Source organism: Festucalex cinctus, chromosome 6 (assembly GCF_051991245.1).
Source record: "Festucalex cinctus isolate MCC-2025b chromosome 6, RoL_Fcin_1.0, whole genome shotgun sequence".
Taxonomy (NCBI): domain Eukaryota; kingdom Metazoa; phylum Chordata; class Actinopteri; order Syngnathiformes; family Syngnathidae; genus Festucalex; species Festucalex cinctus.
The window spans coordinates 15,650,322-15,665,768 of NC_135416.1; the positions used below are offsets into that span (position 1 = coordinate 15,650,322).

General features: G+C 37.9%; 1 protein-coding gene across 1 annotated transcript; it reads right to left on the reverse strand.

Moving 5' to 3' along the window:
* Nucleotides 1-491: 491 nt before the first annotated feature.
* shoc2 (SHOC2 leucine rich repeat scaffold protein) lies at nt 492-15,289 on the reverse strand. Its single transcript, XM_077524896.1, has 9 exons — nt 15,214-15,289; nt 7,630-8,674; nt 6,693-6,830; nt 6,478-6,608; nt 5,837-6,025; nt 4,939-5,061; nt 4,347-4,484; nt 4,112-4,229; nt 492-2,455 (listed from the first exon to the last, which is right to left on the reverse strand). Exons 2-9 carry the CDS (start codon nt 8,330-8,332, stop codon nt 2,247-2,249), a joined length of 1,749 nt encoding a protein of 582 aa, XP_077381022.1. The 5' UTR covers nt 8,333-8,674; nt 15,214-15,289; the 3' UTR covers nt 492-2,246.
* Between the last annotated feature and the right edge of the window lie 158 nt (nt 15,290-15,447).

Sequence of the window (15,447 nt, forward strand, 5' to 3'; positions counted from 1 at the left end):
ATATAAACTACTAATTAGGGGATGTGATGAACGCGCAGTGGTTGAAAAGTCCTTTTGTTTGTCTCACTTCACACGTTCTCTCTGCACGTTCACACCCAGGCAACAACCAGAGCCGTAATGTAGAATTGGGCAACTTGGAAGCCGTAAATCTAACAGCCGTCTCACTTTATAGCACTTGAGGGCATTTTTCACATTGACTTCATATCGAGGACACACACTTGTATTGGAGTGCCCTGAATCTGGCAAAATTCGGAGTGCAAGAAAAAGTAGCCTATGCTTCAAATGAAGTATTATTTCCTCACCTCACACGCTTTGTGGCAGTGGCGCATCACTTTCCCGACATGGGTGCCTTTTGAGGAAACAAGACCACAGATTGTAAAACACACGATGAGGATGCTCCCGCAGAAGGGAAAAATGTACAACCACACATTGCAGCTGGGTTCAATATTCGTGGGTGTGGTGCTATAGGATGTAACAACACATGCACAAAATTATTAGGTTTGATTACCATTGTTGGCATTTTTTAATGTACAGTCACTTGAAATAATACTAAGTGAATACACATATTTAGAAAAAGAACATTCAATGATATAAAATAAAAACGCTGAGCAGAACAAGTCATTTCACTTGCCATGAAGAAAGAAGCAGGATATGCAAACTTTTACTCCTTTTAACATTGACAGGATAAAACATCCTCCAAAAAAAAAAGTCAATTCTTGCTATAAGCCTGCAAAACTCAATTATTTCCAAGTGATGCAAACTTCAAGATCAACTTATAGATCAATTACATCTTAAAGAAAGAAAATGCCCCCATTGAAAAATAACCGATGAGAGGCTACTGCGTTTGTGTTAAACAGAGGGTGCCAATGTTTTTATTCCAAAAAAGTGCATAAGAGCAGCAGCATTACTGGGACAGTGTGGGACAAAATATCATAAAAACAAATTAAATTAGACGGGAATTTTTTTTGTTTGTTTTGTTTTTTACGAGACAAATTAAAGATAATATAAAAGGTGTCAAGGGATTACCTGCCAATATTTTATCAAACCTTTTTTTTTTTTTTTTGAGGCTCTGATACACTCGCCAAGTGAAGTCCTTGAAAAATGTTTGATATGTTGGTCAATGATCAAGTGGATGACAGCTATGCAGCCCAACACTGACGAGAATATCAAACAAGTAAACAAAACTAAAATTGCACTCAGGGCAACAACCAGGATTTGTATACATTATATAAAAACATTGCCTATCATTTATCCCATCACCGGTTTCTTTTTAAATCACATGACAACAGATGGGGGTGGAGTCACACAGTACCACCCACACTGAAAAAAAAAAAAAAGTTCAACTTGCTTTTTTTTTTGGATTGGTATTTCTCATATGTATACATTACTAGCCTTACATTTGACAACTACTGCTGCTAATTCTTAAAAAGAGGGGAAAAAAAAAAAACTCCAATTGCCCTATTTCATAAATGATGATAGCACTGAAATCGATTCATTCAACAGCAACACCAAAAGTGAAAACAGCAGTAATAAAAAGAAAACATTTGAAATAATTTATGTTTTGTATTCTCACGGACAATAGTGTTTAGAAATGAACCACTGGATCACTCTAAACATAGGCACAGTTTAAAAAAAAAAAAAAAAAAAGAATTTTAAAAATTGTTTAAAAAAAACACAGAACAAAAATAAGTATAAACACGCCATCATTAGACCTTTTGTTCTCTGTGGTCAAGAAGAAATGAACACAAGTAATCATCTCAAGAGAGCGAGGTTGATGTCAAAAGAAAAATGACACCTTTAAATTATGGCAGCAGCAGTAAATGTGACCATCCAAAGACTTTTGTTTGTTTTTGCATATAGCTGTATCCTTGCTCACATAGTAGATGCTTGTAATTACTGTAAATACATTGGCAATGGGAGCACGCTTTATATGACTCAAAGACTTGCCACTTAGCTCACAGTTACTCAATATAGAAATTCATGTACTGTATCTTCACTTTTGGCAAAGAGATGGGAACAATTTTCCTCCTGTACGATTCGGAATGAGAAGATGAGCGCGAGTGACGGGGGTCCAAGAATGACCAAAAATCAAGTGGCGCAATGCAGAGTCTCCGACGCGTCTCCTTTTGTCTGCCCGAGGATGCCGAGAAAGTCACGTTTGCGTCCATCTCCTCCGCTTTGACTTCTTTACAGTGTATGATACACGGAATGGGGTGGGCGGGCAGGCGTGAGGGCGGGCTGCGTCCTCAGACCATGGCGCGGTAAGGTCCCTGCATCTTGAGGAACTGGATGATGAAGGAGGGGCCCCCGGCCACAATCTGCGGCGGCAGGTGGCTGAGGGGACAGTTCTCGATGCTCATAATGGACAGCTTGCTGCACAGGGCCAGCTCAAAGGGCAGGCTGTGCAGGTTGGGGTTGTCGTTGAGGTACAATTCCTCCAGGTTCTCCAGTGTGCCTATGGAAGGATCGCAATGACAGCAGTACAAAGTCATCGATGAAAGTGCAACTGCATGACTAAGAATGTCAGCTCATCTAAGGAGACTTTTATACGCCTCGTATCGTTGAAACAGCTTTACAGTGATGAGTCAAACAGGCTATATACACTCCAGACAGCCCTCCAGGAATATTGAAGGGCTTCCCTGACTGTCTGCCCGTGACATTGCATAATAAAGGTAGATGAAAAGCTCCATTTGTTAAAGCATATTGGAACAAGTAATGTCTTCTTTTTTTGCAGCCACGATCTCACCTACTTTTAACCTTAGACTGTCACATTGTGTCAAATGTCTCATTCTTTCACTTATAACCTAACGATACAAAATGTCAATGATGTGCCGAACACTTGATGTACTGTATAACAAACTGAACCGAAAATTGTGACCACAAAACTGAGATGTACTGTAAATCGAACAGTGGATTTTGTGTATTATTACACGTCTATTCATACAAATAAATTCTCCTGTTTTGTTGCATTGCCCGAATGTTACAGATTTTGTACAAGAGCATTTTAGTTCTTTTGTGGTTTTGTTAAACCACAAAAAAGCGTTCATTGTACAGCATTACAAAATAACAGTTAAAAAAATGCATACGATTTAGTCTGCTTTTTCATTTCAATTCAATTTTTGTTTTATTTCATTAAGTTTTGTTCCCCTTAGAAGAGACGGCTTATAAAAAAAAATGCACATGATCCTTTAATCTGTCATTTCTTTTGAGTGGTGGCACACACAAAATTTGTAAACATAAAAAAATAAAAAAATAAATAAAAAAAAATAAAAAAAAATCCACAACATCAAAACACATACCTGCTCAGGGAAAAAAATCATCTGACCCTAAATAGACAAAAGGATGTTTCATCAGCCAAATCTACATACTGAATCTTTAAACGCTGTAGGCCCAAAATTATGGAGGACTGTCAAAAAATAAATAAATAAATAAATGACTAAATAAATAAATAACTAAAAGTGAAAATATAAACTGATATAAAAATATAATTCAACAGCAGCGTCCAACCCAAGACACGCTCAGGACCGCCCCCTCATTTGAATAACATTTCGAGCTGACAGTGTCTGCAGCATGAAATAAATGTGAGGGGCACAGCATTTTAATTTATTGATTGATATTTAATGCTATTATATTTATTTTTGTATTCATTTTTACTTTTCTTTATTCATTTAGGAATGCATGTTTTTATTTCCATTTATATTTATTTTTTGTATTCATTTTTACTTTTCTTTATTCATTTAGGAATGCATGTTTTTATTTCCATTTATATTTATTTTTTGTATTTAATTTTTGAATTATATTGTTATATCTTTTTTTATTGTCACTTTTATTCATTGATTTATTTATTTAGTCATTTATTCATTTTTAATTTGGGCAGTTTTGGTTCTCCATACAGCATGAGCGAGCAATACTACCACTCTATGTCGCCCTCCTCCCTCATTAAACCCAGCTGAGCTCGAACTCAACAATTATTAAACAGGAAAGAGTGTCAGAATGAAATCTATAAGGTGGTTTAAAAAAAAATAAAAAATAAAAAAAAAAAATAAATAAATAAAAAAAGGTTGGCTGGAGTGACAACTAGTAAACACAAGTAGGAAAACGAAGAATTTACCGATCTCCTCGGGGAGATGTTGCAGCAGGTTCTCTCCCAAACCCAGATGAGTCAAGTTGGTGAGGTGGCCAATGCCTCTGGGTAATGTTGTCAGCTGGTTATTTGTCAACACCAATTTCTAATCAATTTAGAGGGTAACACAAGTTAAAAATTAGAGAAAAAAAACTTCACTTGAAAATCCTTTTTTTTTTTTTTTTGGATGCAACTCAAACAACAGCTTGCTTGCAAAACTCGCCTGTAAATCCTTGAGATATGCTATTTCATTGGGGAGACATTCCAACTTGTTTTCCTCCAAGTCAAGCTCCCGAAGCTTTCTCAAGCTGCCGATACCATGCGGTAACTTCTTCAGAAGATTATTGGACAAAATTAACACCTGCAAACAAGCACACAAAAAACGAGGTGTCAAATGTAATGTATATGGAATTTAGAGCTGCACCATTTAACGTTTGAACATTGTGATGTACAGCACATTGCAGGAGGCAAATTAACTCAACATGATCTCATCTAACTTCTAAGGGTTATCTTGATAGCCAATGCAACCACTAAACCAGAGCGAGAAAAGGAAATGTGTGATGGTTTTCACACGTATATGTTGTACGTTTTCATATTTGGCAATATCTATCGTAGGGGTTAAAATAATCATTCACAATGTCCTAATGGCCCTTATTACATAACAATTGGCCCAATTGCGCCTTTTCCTTCCAACTTGAACCTGATATATTTAACACTCAAATCATTCAGTTTCCAATAAGGCCACAAGCAGGTTTACTGACATGGCGCCTTCTTCCACTAGTTAACTGAAATCACCAAGTGGAGCTCTGGCTCACCTCGAGAGACACCAGGCCGCACACATCCTCGGATATCTTCGTCAGCTGATTGGTCGCCAGGTTAAGCTCTACCATGCTGGTCCATGTGCCAAAGTCCAACGGTAGAGAAGTTAACTGGTTGTCCTGAGGAAGACAAGGGCATGCATTTAGAAGTCAGAGGGTCAATACAAGAGTCGTACTGTTGAAACAGCTTTGCACTTGAGTAACCGTGTTAGCTGGCGCCAGAATCAATTCTCACAGACTTCAATTCAAATGGCACCCGGTACAAAATGTCTCCTCAAATGCCAATTCAGATTTCAGTAGAATTACTGTTGACACAGGTTGGGAACAATATGAGTCAATTAGAAACTAATACAAAAAAAACAAAAAAACACATTAAGACCATGCAAATACATGTGTTAGGTTATGTTGATGCAACACTTCACATCAGGATTACTTAAATTAGGATACGTCACACTTCTTGGAAGAATTTTACAGTCAAGAATACATTCAGTTAGTAGTAGTTGCGATTAAGTGTTATTCCATAAAGTTTTATGACGCGTGACAGAACAGTAACTCTGTTTTAACATGCAGCCAAACCACACAAAATACTGAAAACAAAAAAAAAAACAAGACGGGGGACTTTCCACTAGATTCATACAACTTATGAATTGAATAAATCAAGATGATCTCTATGAGTGTGAGGTTTTTCTCGCTCTCTCTTTTTATTCAAGAACATCCAACTGAATCCATTATGTTTTACGACTTTCTAAAGCAGAAAAACTTTTAAAAAATTAAAAGAAAAAGATATTGCAGTAGATATCTACCTACAAAACAGAAAAAGACGTCAGGCACTATGGGCACAGTAAACTGGGCATGCCGAGGGTAAATGAAGGGAAAGAAAATGCAAAACATGTACCTTCATGTTAAGCTTGCTTAAAACTTTGGCCTTGAGGAAGATTCCAAAAGGGATCTTGTTGATGCGGTTGTGCTCCATGTTGAGCGAGTAGATGGTTGAGAATTGGGACGGTCCACCCACAGGGTACGACTGGAAGCAGTTCCTTGCTAGTGTCAGGCTGGTCAGGTTGACCAAACTTGACAGGAGACCCTGATTAAAAATAAACAGAGGCACAACAGAAGCCAAATATGAGCAGAAAGAAACTGGAGGAAACAAAGGCAGCTTTTATTTTAACTGGACGTACTTTGAAAGACATTTCTTGAGTGTTTCAACAAAACAGAATTACAGTATTGCCTTTTTATAGTGTCACTGTCCAACAGAAAGCATGCATGTCCAAATTGTGTGGCTTTAGTGATTTCTATGTAGAGCTGGGCGACATAATAATAAAATTATCTTAAATTGGTATTATTATTATTATTATTATTATTAATGATAATAATAATAATGATGATAATAATAATAATAATAATAATAATAAATTATATCATGACACACTATTCAGCCATATTTATATCTGAAAATATTTTACATTGAAAAACAACAACAACAACAACATTTGGAGTAACATGCTTTTTGTTGACCAAAGTACAGTTTTTCCTTACCTCTGGTAACACTGAAATGTTGTTGTTTTCAAGATTTAGCTCTTCCAATTCTCGACATTTTGCTAAAGATCTGGGGATGGCCGACAATCTATTATATCTCAGACCCAAGCGGTTTATGCTGGCGAGATTTCCTGAAACGTAAGATTTGCACAATCACCATTACATATGATGTAATGCTGATTTAGACGTTAAAAAGCAGACTGGAAATGGCATACCTATAGTCTCCGGGAGGTCTAAGAGCTCATTGTGCTGCAAATCTAGGTTGGTTATTTGTGTGCAATTCCCAATCTCCTTCGGTAAGTGCTCCAACTGATTATGGGCAACATCCAGAGTAATGAGGATGCGAAGTTCCCCTGGAAAACCATACAAAGAACACGTGCCATTTTTTTTAAAGACAAATTCAACTGCTAAATGCTTCAACACAGCAAATATGAAGGTGACTTGATCTAAAAATATAGTTGGAAATAAGGCTGTGCAATTAATCAAAATTCAATTGCAATACTTTTTTAAAAAAATGTATGTATACGTTTTCACCTTTTTTAAATTTTAAAACGAATTTAATACATTTTGTTTCATCCAAAAGGAACTTGCATAATTATATAGTGTTTGAAAGAATTTTGTCTTAAGATTCTTTATTTATTTATTTTTGTAATGTATTTTCTTGTTTTTACCAAAAAATAAATGATCATCCTATTGCATGGTGCGTATGCTGCATTCCAGCTTCAAGTTTTTGCCAACATAAATAAATAAATAAATAAATGTGTAATTCTAAATTCTGTTTGGTCCAAAAGGAACTTACATAATTACAGTGTTTCTATTTTTTTATTTGCCTTAATATTTTTAAATGTGTAAACATTTTCTTGTTTTGTACCAAAAAATAAATGATCATCCTACTGCACAGTGCACTCCAACTTCAAGTTTTTGCCAGCATAAATAAATAAATAAATAAATAAATATTTGGTGCAAAAGGAACTTACATAATTATGTTTCTATTTTTTTTACATATATTTTTAAATGCACTAACATTTTTTTTGTATTGTACCAAAAAATAATCATTTGAATAATCATGATTTCAATTACTGCCAAAACTATCGTGACTGTTATTTTTTCCATAATCGAGCAGCCCTAGCAGGACACACACGTTTGACCCACCTATTTCTGCGGGAAGCTGCTTGATCTTGTTCTCCCGGATGCTGAGCATTGTGAGCTTGGAAAGGTTCCGGATGTCTTTCTCCACCGTGGTGATGCGGTTGAAGCGCAGGTAGAGCGTGGCCAGCGACGTCAGTCGGTAGACCACCGGCGGGATCTCCCTCAGCTTGTTGTGCCGGAGATCAAGCATGCGAAGCTTTTTAAGGGAGTCCAGTGAGTCGGGCAAGCTGGTCAAGGAGTTCTCGCTCAAGGCCAATGTGAGCAGGCCTGAGAGGCAACCCACTTCGGATGGTAGGCTCTGCAGTTTGTTGCTGTATAGGTAGAGTTCAGCCAGCTGTGTCAGCTCCTTGATGGAAGTGGGCAACATGTGAATAGACCGTTTGGAGAGATCCAGTCTCATGGAATTTTCCTCCCGGCACTTGTTAAGCTCCTTAATCACTTCGGCGTTGCTGGACTTCTTGCGTGTACCTGGTGCTGGGTTTGGCCGCTTTATCGTATTGTCAACTGAGAAGGCAACACCCGGTGTTGAGCTGCTGGTGTCCTTCTTACCTTCTTTGGTTTCTTTCCCTTTGGTCTTGGCTTCTTTGCCCCCATCCTTACCTAGGCCTGCCAGAGCCTTGCCCTCCTTTTCCCTTTCTTTGCCCCCCGAACCGCTCTTAGGGTCCTTTTCTTTTGAATCTTTTTCTTTGCCTAAAGTACTACTCATGTCGACGTTATCGGGCGTCCTACAGAGTTGCTCATGAGTTTCTTGTCAGGTTACTTCGGGAAAAAAGGGATGCGGACAGTTGAGCAGCCTTTTAAAGAAAACATCATTGCGCAGGACCACACACTTCTGATTCTCCTCAGGAAAAGAAGATTTTGCAACACTTTAAAAATGTTGTTCCTTTGTTAAAATGCCAGTGAGTAAAAAATCCGTTGAAGAATCTGGACTGTGGCATCCGTGGGCCACATGCTTAAGCATTGAGGCTGCATACAATCGCAGGACTTTTAGGTAAAACTTGTGGAATTCTTTCAGGCTCAAAGGGTCATCAAGGTCTTGGTAATCCCTCTGTTGAAGAAAAAACATTTTTACATGTTAGCAGTTTTAAAATACTGTGTAACAATTTACAGTGATTTTGCGCGTTCAATGGCCAACAGATGAAATCAGACATGAAAGAGTTCATGAATTAATGATTGATGGTTTGTACTGTTCAAATTGTCTTTGATAATACAGATTAGTAGTATTAGTAGAAAATATTAATGATAGTTTTCAGTATCACCAAACCGGTGTGCAGCGTAACTGAAAACAAAACCACAAAAGTTGACTGGCAGCTAAGACAGTAACACAGACAGACAAATTTGTTAAGAACAGCCTTTACGTGAGGTACAACAAAATATAAAATCCCCCAATTCCAATAAAGTTGGGACATTTTATTAAATGTAAAAACTAAAAACATAATACAATGAACTTCAAAACGTTTTCAAGCTCAGACCTTGTCTGTGGCCGGAGCATACTCGTGGCTGCTGTTTCCAGGGTTGCCAGATTGGTGATACACATAACAAAAAACAACCTTTCATAAAAACGGCACACTATTAAAACTTATATAATAACTGGATTAATTATACAATTAACGATTAAAAATGACGTGAAGTCATAGAGTTCAAGTCAAAGTCAAATGGGCTCAAGTTTTTGTCAAGTAAGTCGCAACTTTGCACATCATAAATTTAGGGCCTTAAGCTTACTCGGCTTCTATATTTGGACAATATTTTTTGTTAAATGAATGGATGAAACAAAAAGCCTTCAAAACAGGTTTGGTGAGGTACCTGTAAATACAAATAAGTAAACAATTAAGTTACACGGTATTACACCAGTCAAAGCAAATCTGTTGATTCAAATGCACCTAACCTCTCACCAACTTTCTGCCACTATGGAAACATAGCCCAGCGGGTGTTGTTGACATTACAGATGCCTGCAGCCCCACCTCCATTTACATTCTGTGATTTAGATATTTCCAATTGTCAGTACAGTACCACAGAGAAACATGGGCTATTTATGTCTTATATCTTTAAATCTTTAACATAAAATGGTGGTGTTTGTCTGTTTAGTCTCACTGAGTGTTTAAAGCTGGTTGATACATGCTAAGTCACAGCAGAGAGAGACATGTTTGAGTGAACATCAGAACTGAGTGAAAAGGTTAGCACTGCTGAGACTAATCTTTAGAAGTGAGTGGCCTTCAAAGCATACAGTAGAGCGCCCCACAATAAGAGGTCTTATGACCTTTAGGGAAAATCACAGCACCCCTTACATAGGTCAAAGTTTGACAGACCCTTCATGAAATCAAACATGAAATCACAAATGTGCACTGCGATTCGTTTACAGGCCTGTCCGTGTTTAAAAGAATTATGAACATAAAATGAGAAATGCCAGATCCTCCCATTGTCAACTAGACCAAACTGTACAAGAAACTTCCTTTTATGGTTGTACGTTCCGTGTCCCTGCATGAGGACGTCAACGTGATTTGACCTTACACACAGGATACACAACTACACGTTACTATTAGATTCATGCTTTTATTAATTGAGACAAGATGAAGAGTGCAAATTACTATGTTCTTTTTTTTTTTTTTTTATAAATGCTCCTCAACCCAATGCCCTTTTTACCATAGGGGGAACGTCAACCAATCATTGGCTGCATCCTTATAATAGAGAACAGCTTTTGAGGAAATAAATTGTAAAATGGAATTTCAGGTGACAAAATAAGATCAGATTTCAGTCATCTACCCAAACATCTAGTGTTACATTATGTTCATGTGTTTGTCACGTCAAGTGCACACATTTGCCCATATAAAATCAGTACTGATTTACGTAACGTAATTGATTGCCGTCTTCAGTTGCAATTGAAGTGTTAGAAATCCAACGTAATAATACAGAAATCATGACAAAACGTTACTGTGTGCATTAATAAAATTCCATGTGCAAAATATAGGGGTGCTCCTAAGTGTTCTTAAAAACGAGGTGGAGATTTTATTCCTAAAATACACTTGCATTTATTATTGTAGCTTGGCCACTACAACATTAGGCACAGTACAAACAATAACACTGTACACTTGAATGTGGGGAGGAAAAAAAAAAAAAAAAAAAAAAGTGTACTTGAGAATATGAAAGTCAAACAAAACAAATAAACAAAAAAAAACACACAAAATAACCTGTAAAAAGAATGAGTTTTTTTGTAAATACATTAATTAAATATTTTGGAAGGAAAAAACGTGCAAAGACTGAGATCAGATTAGTGCAGAATTGCTGAGGTATTCCGGGAAACTTGTTCACACTCAAGTGTCCCAGTTGTTGTTTTTGTGTGGGCTAAAACGGTGATGAGCTGATGCAACTAAGGAACAGTATATAACTGCCCTAATTTCTTTCATTTGTGGCGATTTGGTGCAGTTTCCACTTTTATTTATAAGAACTTGGCCTATTTCTACCACTACAATGTGCAGTTACACCCCCCCAGCCCCCCCCCCCCCCCCACCCCCACACACACACACACACACACACACAAAAGCCATCTTCCAAGAAATGTTGTGTGTTTGTTAGTTGGGCTACAATGTCTCTGCCGTGTGCATGGATGAGTGGCGCACGTAGTAAGATAGTGGCAAAATAACAAACGTGGCTAGCTATGCTCAAATGTCGCTAGGAGATTTTTATACTGTTTAGCCACATTGGCTAAAAAGTTTCATGACCCAGCGCCAACCCTGTAATTATAACGGTAACACCGTAGGCTGTCCTGCAAGCCTTTGGCCAATAGATCTCAGACTGGATTCATGTTTGAATGTCCCACCCTCTGTCTGTGAATGTGAAATCACGTCATATGTGCATTGTGTATATGAGGAAGAGGATGTGCAGTTTCATTTTTCGGCCACAGGTGGCAGTAGCAATTTGAAATTAAATTTTCTGGGTTCAGGAGCTTTAAGTAACTGAGGAGAAAATAGCCCAGAAATGGGGGGGAAAAAAATATAATAATAGATGAAGTCAGACTGTCACCACATAAATCAGCCGTTTACTACTATGAAATAATTGATACTATTTATTTTAATTCTACTTTTTGTGTCTGTTAATTGTTCAAACGGTATTTCAAGATTGTGCCCTCTTGTAAGACTCCATGATTAACTAAGTACTGTTAATATATGGTTTATAATCCTAAATCATAATTTTTAAAATTCCTGTCAACTTTAAACATTTTTTTCAAAAAACGTGGTGGGCTGCCAGTGGGCTTCTATTCCACCAGGTTTAGCAAATTTTCTGGGGGGAAACACGGCCATGATTAGTATTAGTATTATGTACAACTGCATTCATGGCTACGACTGCGCGTACTAAAATAAAGGCATCGTCACTGAATATCCATAAAAAAAAGCAATTTGCTCACAAAATGCTGGTCAATGCCGGCTCCAGCTTAGTGTCCTATCAAGCCAAGGGGAAAAAAATAGGCAGCAGAAGTCTACCCAATAAAAGCAGTGGTGGCACTCAGCGGACCCAAAACTTCTCCATTCACAGGTCTCAGGGTAATTATCTCCAAGTAGCAATAAGACAGAAATAACACTGGTCAAAAGTACTTGGACAGAGGCAGAGTGTGCTTGCTTTGCACTAAATTCTGGTGCAGTCTAAGATTATTCCTCACTTTGCAAAAAAGTGTTACAAAGAAACAGGAAGAAAAAAAAAAAAGGCAAAACACACGAGTGTTATTTAATCGTTTGATGCTGGTTGAAAACAGGACTACAATGAGGTGCACAAACAGCTCACATAATATGCTGACATCACAATTTGACAGTCCAATGTCCAAAGTATGCACGCATTTCCAGTGTTATTTTATTTTTTTTATTTTATTTTTTATACTAGACTGCCTTCTTTACTGTCAGCATAGAACCTTTTGCATTTCCCTCCTTTGTTAACTTATCGCGGGGGGTAAATATTGTAGTAAAAAAAAAAGACTGAGATTTGTTTGAAGTTTTTTCAAACGTGCACCTACAAATCAGTGAAGCTTCAGGTTGCATCTTGTTCACTCTCAAAAAAAAATTAAAAAAAATAAAAAATTAAAGGGGAGGGACACATTCTGTCAAAGTACTAGCAACAATGGACAAGATTTCCCAGAAATGATTGCCTGTCAAAATGCTACAGTAAGGATGGTTGGAATGACCGCTACAACCAATGTACAAAGCACCAAGAATTTTGAAACTCAGAAGATACATTCCAGAGAAATTTAGTTTTGTTTGTTTGTTTTTTGTGTCAGAGAAAAATGACCTTTTTGCAGAACATGTGTGTGTAATAACACAAAGAAAGTCTTGTCAAAAGAGCATCTTGACATTTGAATAAAATAATAAAACTTTATTTCGCAACATATCTAATTGAGCCTTTCCAGTTCATTTGATGCTTGGGGAACCCCTTTTCCAATTGGTTGATAAGTTTCAATGAAAAATATCCATCAATATGCTTGTACAAGATGAAATTCTGCTCTTCTTCCAAGTCTATGTGTCAAAATTAACATGACGAACCGTGTCACTCACGCCCTAAAAACTCAAATTATAGCACAAATGGAAGATTTTGTGAGAAGAGTATTGTGGGCATTATAATTGGTCATGCACTTTAGTATCAATTGTTTTTCATAAACGTATTAGCTCTGGAGAATTTTCCATTTGATTTGTTTTAAGAAAATTAAACAAATATGACTGCTACTATTATTATTAGTGTTTCATTACCATTTTGAAATGTATATAATTGTGCTGTTATTAAGTTTAAACCAGCCATTTTCATGTATTTATATTAGTATCAATGTTATTTTGTTCAACTTGAACATTTGTATTATTAATATTATGCTGTTCTGTTTAACTTGGATGCTAATGACATTCTCAGTGAAACATTCTGGTTAAATTATATTAAATCCATTGGAAAAAAAAATATTGATTTACAAATGGATTTTAATGTAATTATCTACAATCACCTAACAATCATTTATATATGTGCTGTATTAATGTGTGCTGAACAAATACAGGGTGTTCCAAAAGGTTTGACCCCATTTAGTAGGCCAATAATTTTGACAATTTTCGTTGGGATTACCTCAAATTTTCACAGCTTGTGTAGAAACGTTTCAAGTTTTTGTGTGTAACATCGAGCTTACACAAAACAGAGTAAAGGAAGTTCTGAACATCCTAAAAAGCACTTGGACTGTAATTCCAAAATATAACCTGCCACTTGGTGTTGAACATTTATGAAAATCTGTCATAGAACCAACAAATATTTGTGCTTTTCTTTCTAAATTTAACCGATAAAACTTATGACCTTCAACATAAAGTGTATTTAGTTTCATTAAGATCCATCAAATAGTTTCCGAGATATGGGCATTTAGAATGGGGTCAACCATTTTGGAACACCCTGTATATGCCAGCATGGAGTAAACATTATACTCGAGGATTAGCGTTTTAGTCAAATAAAGCAAATCTGCACTGCGTGAGAAAATAAAGACAACCATTTAACAAGTTGATTAGACGACAGTTCAAACTCTGGATGGCTGCTGTGCTAATGACAAATCCTGGGAATCAGATTAACGATACATCAGTAGCAAGTCATGCATGTCATGACACCTTTTTAAATCAGTTCTCATGTATGCAACCCAATCTTGAGTGTACGTTGTCTCATGACTGACACAACTTAACGACGTTTACGTCATTATTTGAGTTACGTGGGCTTGAGGCAACCAAACCGACTGTTGTGAAACATCCCGTGTAATACAAACAGTTTTGACTTCTTGGATTGAGAAACGTGATGTTCGTAAACAAAACATTTTTAAACCCCATACTGAGAAAAACTACTGGAATGTGTGACTGACAAGAACACAGGAAATACAAGCAAGTGAGCTAAACGTCAACAGCAAACGTCACTGTTGCAGACTGCTAACTTGCTAACGTCAGCGAGCGAGCAGGTTAGCCACTCGAGCTAACTGAATTCCAAGACATGTAACAAGTCCAAAACACGCCGCTGCAGTTCGATGCTTCTCAACAAGCTCGCGTTCTTCCACTCATTTGGTGAGGTGGCAAACGGCTTGTGTTCGCCACTGCCTGTTATCCATGATCGTGCTCTCGAATGGAGCTAGCGGTACGCAGGCCCAAGCAAGCAGAGCGGGCTGGCTTGACGTGAACTAGCTCGTCAGCCACGACTTGGACCGAGAGCGAAGCCTCCGCTGAGGCCAGCTGAGGGCCATCGGTCGGTCGGTAGACACCCACCACGAAGAGCCACGGAAGCAAGCGACATCTTGGCGCAAGAGTCAATGACGCCAAAGAGGGCGCGGACTCATCTTTTACTACAGCATCCGAGCTGTGTTGAATGTTAGCCAAAGGAGGCAAAAAAAAAAAAAAAGAAAGAAAAGAAAACACTCCTAAAACAGCGGCCATTCCGAAGCTGAACAAAAGAGTGCGTTTGTACTGGTTACAGTGAATGACACTCGGGCGTTACGTGCTTTCTAGCAAAAGTCTGGTCAGGCTACAATCTCTGAACTTGCGTGACATGGCGAAATGTGTGTGAAACGTCAAGTGTAAATCGGATAATATAACGTAAGTGTTTTACCTTCAGAGGTGTGACTCCGCCATCCTCGCTGCTTCCTCCTCTTTTCCAACCAACACTGGTGCTCGGCTCCCCCCGCCCCGCCCTCGCTGCCACCAAACTGCGTCATTGCAGTGCGGACCAATCGCGTCACTCGATACCAGCTGCGCCTCGCCTGCCTGCAAAGCGGACATGCGCAGTGCGCTTCGGCGGGCGACAACAGGCTGCAACCAAGTTCTCTGCCTGCAGCTTTCCAAG